The sequence below is a fragment of the Entelurus aequoreus genome, linkage group LG13, assembly GCF_033978785.1.
Source record: "Entelurus aequoreus isolate RoL-2023_Sb linkage group LG13, RoL_Eaeq_v1.1, whole genome shotgun sequence".
In the NCBI taxonomy this organism is placed as follows: Eukaryota; Metazoa; Chordata; class Actinopteri; order Syngnathiformes; family Syngnathidae; genus Entelurus; species Entelurus aequoreus.
Window position 1 is genome coordinate 35,768,328 of NC_084743.1, and position 12,188 is coordinate 35,780,515.

Here is a 12,188-nt window from a genome sequence, read left to right on the forward strand (position 1 = left end):
ATTGTTTCCTGCGTATACGCAATAAGCGCCTCTACGTTTTCACATGAGCTGATATCGGGATTGATACGGATTAATCCGCTTTGCCACTTGTGTCAGTTTTTTAACTCCGCTTCTTCTCCAAGTGAACTGGAAACAAAAGCATCTCCTTCTCCCAAGCTGACAAGGACTGATGAAGATCAGCTGTGCGTTGTTCTAATAAGGCTTCCCATAAACCGACAGACTTTTTATGGCAGGAAGCTGTTAATGCAGTCTTTGTCTCACACATGACATGTTGTGTAAAATGTGTGTTGGTGTTATTGGATAGAAAGAGCCATTAATTAAGTGCAGACAGTCTAGAAGGCATCAATTACTGATGGCTCACCGGAAAGCATGCTTCTCATGCTGTTGTGGAGTCACAAGTAAAGAACTCTATCTCAGTTTACGCATTTGCCTTTTTAGCGTTATTTCATGAACTTTTTCTCTTGTGTTTATTTCCAGGTGTCCATCATATCTTCCCTACATTCCACACACCCATCCCAATCGACATGAGGCACCATGAAGGGCGCTACCATTACGAGCCTCACCCTCTCCACACCATGCACGGGTAAGTGTTCTTGGCCCTCGTCACATATTGAGGGTCAACAGACCGAAGGAAATAAACAAATTAGGGCTGTCAACGCATGTGATTAATTTTAAAAAATTATTGCGTTATCATATAGAAGTTACAATAATCTCAAGGCCGAACCCGGAAAACACGCACATTGTTAAGCGGTCTGTGATCACAATGAGAGGCGACTAGTTTCGCTTTAAAAGAGAATTTTAGATTAAAATGAGGTAACTTGTTGGTATTGCAGCAACAAACGTTCTTATTGTCGGCGCACATCAAGTTCAAAATACCATCTTAAAGCGAAACACGTACTCGAGGATGGCGCCAATTGCAGAAATGCGACATCGACAACAAGCATAGGAGAGCAACGCTGGCAGTTTATCTGTTGTCAACAAAAGTAGCACAGTTAAGTTAAACATATGCCTTTGCTTAACGGACAGCCACCGCATGTAAGACACCTAACATCTATGAAGACCGAGTCCTGCAAGAAGATGTCATTCATATCACTACAACTGATCTGTCGTACAATAACTTGGAGAGGCACAATTACAGCAAGGCTACACCAACTGTACTAAACAAACAAGAGCGTCAAGTTGCAACTGCTGGCTGAATGTGAATTTGTTTTGCTTACTGGAGAACATTGATCATCTCTGTAAGTAATCACAACCAGCTGGGGTCACATTCTACCAAAAAAAAGAGATCAGCATTGTCAGCTGAAGAGGTAAACAAGCTTGTCTTTTTAAACAACTGGTTAAACTAAAGAAGTGTAAATGCAGATTTAAATGGCACCCTCTATGTTAAGTTGTTTATGAGTGTGTTTACTACATTATCGATTAGTAAATGTACCTTGTTTGCAATTTTATTGCAAAGACATTCAAAATGTGCACTTAATTTGTACGATACTTACTGTCACCAAGTTTTGAGCAAATCAATCACTTGCAGTTCCGTAAAACATTAAAAAAAACTTTCCTGTATGACATTCTGACCACCAAATTGCATTTGTATCCAAGTATTGGAACATTTTCTTAAGCAAATTTTTATTCATGCAAGCAAGTAAAAATATGTGATTAATCATGATTAATCATATATCAAGAGTGTTATTAACCTGATTAAAAGATAACCAATTGACAGCCCTAAAATGAATACATCTTTTTAAAAAATTATAATTTCTTATTATTATAGTCAATAGTACATGATAACAAAACAAAAGGTTAAAAAATACCATCTATTACTCTATTAATTCCTTTGATAATAAAAACTTGCATGTGTCACGATTTAATTAAAATTGTAATTAAACACATACAGTACATGTGTTATTAAATGTGTCATTAATTAATTGAATTAATAAAAAAAATCATACATTCATTTATTTAATTAATAATTATGTATTTCATGATTCAACTAATTATTTGGTTTAAAAAAAATTGTTGTTTATATTTCATCAACTTGTGTGGCAGCACTTCATGAATTTATTGTATCCATCAAATTCAGCCGTAAAAATATATGAATTAAATAATTAAATTGTGAAATTAAATAATTATTGGAAAACATAATTAATCAAAACATGAAATGATTGATTAAATTGTGAAATGATTACGACAAAATGACTACATCAATTATTGAATATTGAAATAAATAATCAATTATTGAATAAATAATTGATTGAATACTGAAATAGTAAATTCAATTATGAAATAATTACCAGTAAGAAGAGTATAAGATCTTTGATGGTAACTTCCACCATATCATCCTAGATCCTACAGCACACAGTAGAATTAGAACATACTATGTTGTTTTTTCCCCAACCCTGACCCTAGTCTGATTTTTGGAGTATCTACGAGGTTTGAATTGAACCCGTTTAGGCCCTGGTCAGATCCGGGAAAGTCCCAAAAGAACCCAAGTAGTCCCAACGATGAATGGGGTTACACAAAATTTCGGACCTTTTGGAGCACCAGGCCTTTCAAGGGTTAGTCCGTTTTTGGGTACTTTGGGTTAATGATCATTTTGGGGGTAATTTGGGACCATCAAGTACATGGACTTGTTCCCAATAAAGGTAGATAGGGTCCAATCCCTTTGAGGACATTTCTGGTGGAAAAACGTGCCCTAAAAGGCTCAGCTTCATTTTATAAGTGCCCCAGTCCATATTTTCTTACCTGTAAGGGTGGGCAAACTTTTGAAAGTAGCAAAATAGGGAATGAGCTAGCTAACGATCCTTAATACTGACTGGAATTCATATGATGATCGACTTCTACATGTTTTCCATCTAAAATGCGTCAAACAGCACGGCAAAACACAGGGCTTAAAAAAAACACCCAAACAACACTTTTCTGCCGAAATGTGTCATGTATCCATCCATTTTCTACTGCGTGTGCCTGTTGGGGACGCGCGGGGGCAGGAGCCTATCCCAGCTGCACTTGGGCAGAAAGCAGGGTACACCCTGGACAAGTCGCCACCTCATCGAAGGGCCAACACAGATAGACAAAGCTTGTTTATGCGTCCCTCTTTACCAGCAAACCCCCACTCTGCTTTGTATTGCATCTTGAAGCCATTAAATAAACGTACGACTAGAAAAGCGCCTCTAGTTTCTAGTTTGCACTTATTTTAGAAGTGCAGACGGTTTAATACTTTTGGTATGTTATGTTAAAAATATATATCTTTGTGTTGTTTGAGTTAAAAATATTTTTTTGTTTTAAATTATGACCCATGGGCATTAAAATACTTGAACTTGAACTTGGCTAACCAGACTAACAGGCAGACCAGACCAGACTAAACTAAGACAGAAAAAAAAAAAAAAAAGCTAAAACAGCTTGTTTTGGATATGCCAAAAACCACACACAAACTGAAATGTGATACATTACATCGTACATTAAGCTTGACATGACCCCCAGTCAGTTGTACTTGTAAAGTTACTCTTCCTTCTACTTCACGCTTGTTTTTGGCTGCTGAAATGCTGTTGTGGCTGCTGTCTTTTTTTTTTTTATTCTGTTGGTTGCTCCCAATTATCCAATGACACCTTTGACCAGCTGCTCTTACAAACTCATTCTCGAATCAGCTGCCGGCTGTTTTGATGTTAATGTGTTGTACTTGCTAGTTGACGTGGGTTTGTTTGCATTTGACGCTATGAAGACCACAGGGTATTGTTTTCATGTTGTCATCAAGCGGATACCTGCTGTTTTGTTAGCTACCTTGCTGCTCAGCTAACAATGTAGCATGTAAACATCATGCAGGGATCAACCGTTGCAACATTTCCCCTGATGTGTTGGAATGTGTGGGACACACTTGTGAACACTTAACATCATGTAAATGTCCCTTTATAATATTGGGAAGGCAGTGTTGCAGCATTAGCTAAGGCTATGTCTACACTAAGCCGGATAACTCTTTAAACAAATAATTATTTAGCCTAAGCCCTGTTTCAGCCACACTAAACCAGTGTTTAAGGTTCCCCTCCTCGGACCAATTTTTACACGGGTAAGTGAGCCGTGTATTTCTTAAATCTCCGGCTCCTAGCTTTGTATTGACTCATTGATTGTTTACAAACTGAGTTTGGAGAGGAAGTGACGCCAGAAAGGCCACGCCCCACACAGGAGGTGATGTCAGAAAGAACACGCCACAGCCAGCTTCATAATAAAGCGGTTTTGTAACTCGGAGCTAACCACTGGAAATATGGAGGAGAGTCATCCAGACATGCCCGTGTTTCTCATTCTTGTACATGTATGTGGAAATCACTCATAAATACCTTAAGAGAAAGCGATTGCAGCTATTTGGGATACAACACTTCTCAGACGGCAAGAAAACTTTCGAATGTCCAGGTCAGCTGTGATTCTACTTACAGAAAAACTTTGTCCATTTGCCGAAGGAGAGTCAACGAGAATGCGGGCTACCGTGGATGTGATAAAAAAGGTAGCGTGTGCTTTGTATTACCTGGCCGTAGAGTGAAGACTAGGGAAAACAGCTTTTGGACTGGCAAAGCTGACTGTATCAGTTATTGTCCGCCATGTATGTCACGGACTCAACGTCTAGGTCCAGAGTATATAAAGTCACCAAAAACGAATGGACGATGAAGGTGAAAGTAAAAGAGTGAGGAGTCTCCTGACCAGATATCTAGATTCCGAGATTGATTGTTGTCAAATTGTCTTTGTCACATTGTGTACTTTTGTGTCCAATAAAGATTTGATTAATTTATGATGGCTCAGGTGTGATTCACTACAATAGGGCCCCACAGCACACTGGATTCCAGTTAATTGAAATACCACAACACTGGATATTGTTCAGATAAGTTACATTTAAGAATTTGCACACAAAGCAACACTGGAGGTGACTATGACGTGTGCATTTTCCGTATTAGGTTGCGTTGCGCCGGCTGACGGAGGGGGGAAGAGGGTCTTAAACGACCATTGTGTGTGTGTGGACAAGGATAAGGTTAGGTGGCATTTACTCTGGATAAACTTAGCCGGCTTAGTGTAAAAGGGGCCTAAGAGTAAAAATAAAATTTAATGTAATAGTTTAACGGAGAGTTTTTTTAAATGAGCATGTCTGCCTTTAGACAACATCAGCAAAAAATTCTTCTCATATGAGGACGGTACAGCAAAGACGAAGAGACAGTATTTATGTTCTCTTTTGGTCAGACATCTTGAAATGAACCCGCAAACCAGCAACGCTTGCCCACCCTGCCACCATGTTTGACTGTTGGTTACCATCCAAACTCCAGCCTTCTCTTCCCAGAACCTCAACAGTGTTGCAGTAGATGAGAAAAACAGACGCCCTGTTCATTCCACAGTCAACATTTATACTTTTTGGGAAGCAGTCGAGGGGCAAATGACAGCGCTGAACAACTTAAATATGTCCGAGGTTTATGTGCGGCAGGACTGGTCTCTACCGCCCAAGTACACAAACACATGTGGTGCTTCTCACCAGACCTGCTCATGGCCAGCCGCCCCACACAATTAAATGCAGTGTACGGATGAGCCGTTTGGGTTGTGTGTTTTCCCACTTCATTGTTTTGGGTTGGTGAATGTGTAAAGCGGACATGTTTTATGCCGTCTGCTGGTTTATGTTTGAATGCGGTTGCTAGGATTATGCTGAAAAAAAGCATTCCACCCACCCATCATCGCAGAAAATCTTCTCTTCCATAACGTTAAAAGAGACACATAGAAATAGCTAACGAAGGCTCATATCATGGGTGTTCAATTGTTTTCCCAGGAGGCAACTTCCAGAAAAACATATTAACACAGAACACTTTGATGTTCTTATTTTACTGGTTTATTAAACACGTTAAAATAAGCACAAATTCACACACCGAGCAACAATACCTAACCGACAAACAATAGCTATCAATATCTAATGAAATGTCTATAACTCCCGGACGAGCCCCCGATTGACAAACAATAAATACGTTGTAAAATAAATTAAGTATTTAATAACCAGCAGGGTTTTTTTTAGATTGCCAAAAAACCTGTGGTGGGGGGGGCATGGCCGTCATGATGTCATTGTTAATTTGCATAATCTGCTATGATGCATGTATCTGTTTTAAAAAAGGTTAAACAAATGTATACATACATTTAAACACAAAGTTGTGTTATTTCTCAGTATTAACATATATTTTTTTGTTTTGCACTATTTTTCAATTGTTGCTGTTCATTGTACAATGTACTTTGTTGAGAATTGTTCTAGTGTCTATAGACTTTTAGTGACTTTTCTTTATTAAAAAGGACTAACAACAAATCTAGCATCTTTTTCTAGTGGTGTTGAAGACTGTTGTCGTGTTTATAGACTCTACTTCCGTCATGTACATGACTAACAGCGAGCTGCAGCGAGTCTCTACCGTCCCAAAACGGTAGAAAACAGCTACCGTTCTTTTAATATTTCCACATTGCACATTTTGTAGATGGCAGTCCACAAGTATGTCTCGAATCATCAGACTTTGTGTTACTTCATCTGGAGGCTATAATACATTATATTACTGAAATGTATTTTCACATGAAAAAAACCCTAATTTTTAAGGTGTGGCGGCCTTAATTGTTCTGTGGCGGTGCAACACAGGTAGACTGAAAACAATTTCCACCAAAACTAGGGATGAGACAAGCATTAGGGAAAACAACACAAGGTTTAAGTTAAAGTTAAAGTACCAATGACTGTCACACACACTAGGTGTGGTGAAATCTGTCCTCTGCATTTGACCCATCCCCTTGTTCACCCCCTGGGAGGTGAGGGGAGCAGTGGGCAGCAGCGGTGCCGCGCCCGAGAATCATTTATGGTGATTTAACTTAACTAAAGAAGGCAATCACATGAAACTAAGTAAGACACACAATACCTTTCAAACTGACCACAAGCAGGGGAGTCCAAACTTTTTCACAGAGGGCCGCATAGTGAAAAATGTAAGAATTCAGGGGCCACTTTGACATATTTTGTACATTAAAGATGATAAAACCAATTCAATCTACATCAGACTATGCTAAGCTATTTGAAAGAACATTGTTATCTTAGCTTTTGTGTTGTAGTTGACAAAGCAAATATTTTTGTGTTATATATCATATACCTCAATGATGATTAATTCATTTAATTTTCAGATCATGTCAAGGGCCAATTAAAAAATTATCTGCGGCCCAAAAATGGCTCCCGGGCCGCACTTTGGACACCCCTGACTTAGTAAACACAAAATAACACACATTATGTACGTACATTAACTGAAATGGCAGTTAAATAGAACTGCATACAATTCATTTCTGTGAGCATATTTTTACGTTTGAACGTAGCTCAAGATATAAGCTCATGACCGTAAAATATATTTAAAAGAAACACGACATATGTTACAGCCTTGTGTCAATGTAACAACAAATCAAATAATAATGAGTATTGCAGGTCCTTTGTCTACGTACAAGTTTAATGTTGGAACGTAAATAATAGCAAAAAGATCAGCTAAGTGGCTCGTACTATACACAGAACAGATTAAGTACATATAAAATACGGTAATAAAATGTAACGGTAATACAAAAGAGGACCGTTTCTTCCTTTTATTTCTGAGGTCGTAGGAAGAAGCTTAATTATTCCTATCGCTTTGACCAGAACACTTCCCTAAGGAGTCGTCTGGGGGGTATTCTGATCAGATGCCCCAGCCACCTCATCTGGCTTCTTAGTGGAGAAACCATATTAATCAATGACAAAAAATGTGTTCACTTCCTGTGTTCAATATACCCTACTCACAAAAAGCTAGGGACATTCGACCCCGGGCAAAACCCCCGAAAAAAGCCAGAATGCACCAGCCAACCTGACCCCCCAAACCTCTAAACCCCCTAAACGCACAAATCCAGACGTCCAGTTCCCCAGCACCCCGACAACCCTAACCCTCCATCAGGTAACAAAGCAATAACATCTACAATTTATACATGTACCAACAATTTGCCTATTCAGTTGAAAGTGTCCAAGTAATGGCGCAACCTTGACATGCACATGCGTGCTGCTATGCCCTTACTCATACGTTACCTATACGCCCAACATGCTGCACCTTGTCTACATAACTCGTGCTTACTGCAGACTTCTAACAATGAAACAAGTCTGTCTGTGATCATTCCGACACCAACATCAATCACTACGTCTCTTTAACTTTCATTGATGCTGTACGATAATTGTGTCTGACATTAGAGTACAATCATGACTTTGGATTCATTAAAGTATTCGACTCTGCTGCACCACATTGATTGCATCCAGAATGTTTGGATGAACGACCCCTGCTGATTGACTTTTGCTTGCCACAAGGCTCAAACGGCCTCCGGTTTAACCTTTGGGACTGAAGTCTGTTGAGTTTACCCACACCTAAAGGAACGTCCTGTCAGAGAAATGGTGGCTCCCAAATGATGCTTCCTTCCAGGTAAAGCTATTATGTCAGGCAACACTTGTACATTTCACCTTAATATGAAGACCTGAGAACCACTCGTCTTGTGCTGTTTGGATGTGCACCCACATGTGTGAAAGCAGAAATAATTCACTAACAGATATATATTTAAAGCGTTGAGGCTGATTGGCAACACTAAATTGGCCCTAATGTGTGAATGTGAGTGTGAATGTTGTCTATCTGTGTTGGCCCTGCAATGAGGTGGCGACTTGTCCAGGGTGTACCCCACCTTCCGCCTGAGTGCAGCTGGTGGAGTAGGCTCCATTCCCCTCACAACTCAGAGGGGACAATCAGTAAAAAATGGATGTATGGATGAAAAAAGTTTTTTTTGAATAATTATTTCATGGCCTGGACTCGTTCTCTACATCACAATAACTCGCCATCTACTCAATTTTATAAAATGTTATAGCAGTTTATGTGTATGTTACATTGTAAGGTTTCTTCGTGAGGAACCCTGAAATATTGCAAACATTTAAATAAAAAATTATTCTGGGCTCTTTCAAGTGCTTAGAGTTAAGACATTTTTCAAGCTGGCTGACATAATTACTTTCTGGATATTACAGAAAGTATGAGAATATGTGAGCTGCTGCCTGCTCTTATTTACTTATACATGTCTCCTATTGTCAATATATTTACACAAAGTTTGGATTTTGGAAGAGATATACAAACGTTTGTATTTTCTTAACTATATATCTCCATGTCCATCCATCTCTGTCGCGTTGCTACTTGATTGAATCCCGAAACATGAAACTCCTTTAATGAGCCACAGTTTGAGTGTTGCAGACAGAGGCTTGTCGAGCGACAGTAGCGAAAACAAACAAAACGAAACCAGGAAGATGCTAAGAAAGAAGGACAAAAACTGTATTTCCTGGCAAAGCTTGAAGTTTTGACAGGTATGCGGAGGAGACGTAGTGTAGGCATCAAGTACTACATTAAGAAGAATATATGGGGGAGTAGTAGAGAAAGGGTGCCGCAGTGAAAGCAGCTGAGCAGACTTAAATAGATATAATTTTAAAAATCTAAAAGGGACAAGCGGTAGAAAATGGATGGATGGATGGAATAGATATCAAAACCTATTTGGGGAGAATTATTGACAATGAGAGTATTTTTTATTCTTAAATACATTTTTAAAAATGGCTCCAGCTTTATTTTATTTTATTTTTTTAATTTTAAATACCAGTCGAAATTGCCAAGATGCCTGTGGCGGTGGGGGCGTGGTCACAATTACATCATCCTATAATTTGCTATGATGATATGATTATTGTTAAAAAAACAAAAATTGTATACATATATTTAAAAATAAATCTGTTACTATTAATTATTATTAACATATATTGTTATATTATATCTTTTTGCCATATTTTTAATTGTTCCTGCTTATTGTACAAAGTGCGTTGTTGAGAATTTGTCATGTGTCTATTGAGTCAGTGACTTGTTCTTCCTTAAAAACGACTAGCAACAAACCTAGCATCTTTTTCTGGTGTTATTATAATAGAATGTACTCGTGTTTAGAGACTACTTCTGTCCCTCGATGTCCTTAACCAAAAAGGCGACCTGCAGCGAGAATGATATCACACTTGCTTCACGCTGCTGCTCCAGTTGGACTTTCTCTCCTGAAAAGCCGCCACGGTCCTCTTAATATTTGCACATTTTGCATTTTGTAAATTGCTGTCTGCGGGTATATCGAGGCCATATTAAAGTTACAATCGCATCTGTTTTCGATAGTCAAATTCTTTTTTCGGCAGCCAAATTTTTGGTGCATCATTAGTCAATAGTGTGCAAATAATGGGCTATAAGTATCCATTCATAATAACCTGTCGGTAGTAAGGTTTTATGTTCGTGTGGTTTTGATTTGATGTTCATTTTTCCCATGATCACAAACACACTGTCCGTGCCTGAAAGCAGATTGGCGGAGAATGAGGACGTGTTGTTGTGTGTCCGGAGAAGCATGGAGATGAAAGTGTTTGCACGAGAGGTAAAACCTCTTGGAATTGGGCTGTTTGTTATCATATACACTACCGTTCAAAAGTTTGGGGTCACATTGAAATGTCCTTATTTTTGAAGGAAAAGCACTGTACTTTTCAATGAAAATAACTTTAAACTAGTCTTAACTTTAAAGAAATACACTCTATACATTGCTAATGTGGTAAATGACTATTCTAGCTGCAAATGTCTGGTTTTTGGTGCAATATCTACATAGGTGCATAGAGGCCCATTTCCAGCAACTATCACTCCAGTGTTCTAATGGTACAATGTGTTTGCTCATTGGCTCAGAAGGCTAATTGATGATTAGAAAACCCTTGTGCAATCATGTTCACACATCTGAAAACAGTTTAGCTCGTTACAGAAGCTACAAAACTGACCTTCCTTTGAGCAGATTGAGTTTCTGGAGCATCACATTTGTGGGGTCAATTAAACGCTCAAAATAGCCAGAAAAAGAAAACTTTCATCTGAAACTCGACAGTCTATTCTTGTTCTTAGAAATGTTTGGGTGACCCCAAACTTTTGAACGGTAGTGTAATTGGAAAAAAAAAGTTTAAAAAAATAGCATCTGACTTTGTGTGACTTCTTCTGGAGGCTACAATACATTTTATTACTTTAATTTGTTTTCACGCAAAAACCCTTATTTTCATAGTATGGCGGCTATGATTTTGCCGTACGCGGGCCGCCAAAATCAATTACATTAAGGGGTCAACCCTGCTGGTATCAAAAATGTATCTGCCAATGTAGTTCTGTTGTAGTTGTAAAAAAAAAAAAAGGCATGTACCGATTAAAAAAAGGCCGATATCAAAACACCAAATATCGGCACCGATAATTAGCCTGGCCGATAATCGGTCGATCGCTAGAAGACACTGATGTGAGGGGGTAGTTTGTCGTATGAATCCTTGAATTGGACTGAAGGAAGTGTTTTTTGTGGAAGTTGCAAATATTTCTCCTCACTTCTGCTCTCCCTAGTTAGGGACAGAAGACCCTTTATGGATGTTTGTAAGGGAGTGGGCCTGATGGCAGAAAGTTGGCTCTTGGACAAGAGCAGCAGTCTGCAGACGCTTACTGGAAATGAACAAGAACCAAGTAGAGGTTGGATGGTGCAGACTGAAGTGTGGAGGCTGGCTTTGCCTGGAGTGGATTTCTTTCTGTAGCAGTGCAAGTTGGATCTGTCACATTCATTTCTCTATTTTGGTTCTTTTGTGTGTGTTCATGGGTAAAGTTAATTTGTTACATTATGTGCAACAAAGGTGTTGAAATATGGTACAGTTACATTTTTCATTTCATGAATCAGTACTCGCTAGTACAGACAAAATGTAATTGGTTCCTACAAAAGTACAGACATTTGTACTCATCCCTAGCTACTATGTTTTCTTTCACATACAGTAGGGAAGGGATTCATATGGCCTCATACCTGGGTGGATCTCGTGTGAGAGGAAGGTGAGTAGTAGGGCTGGGCAATAAAGACCAAAACTGATATCTTGGTAGTTTTAGGCCGAATCACGATAAATGATATATATCAGTATTTTTAAACAAAAAACCAAAGTGTTTAGTTTAAACTCAACACAACATTACTGTTATTACCGTCCATCCATTCATTTTCTGCCACTTGTCCCTTTTGGGATCGCGGGGGTCGCTGGAGCCTATCTGAGCTGCAGTGTTCTGAAATTCACTTTACTCACTCGTTACTCAACCAAAAAAGTTATTTCCTTACTAATGGCATTACTT

At 38.8% G+C, this 12,188-nt stretch overlaps 1 protein-coding gene across 1 annotated transcript in view; it reads left to right on the plus strand.

Moving 5' to 3' along the window:
• The first annotated feature begins 485 nt into the window (after positions 1 to 485).
• LOC133663356 (zinc finger protein GLI2-like) overlaps positions 486 to 12,188 on the plus strand; it is a 54,645-nt gene continuing 42,942 nt past the window's right edge. Inside the window, exon 1 of the mRNA XM_062067767.1 lies at positions 486 to 583. Within this exon, the coding sequence (XP_061923751.1) occupies positions 525 to 583 (59 nt within the window). The 5' untranslated portion in view covers positions 486 to 524. The remainder of the gene's footprint in view (positions 584 to 12,188) is intronic.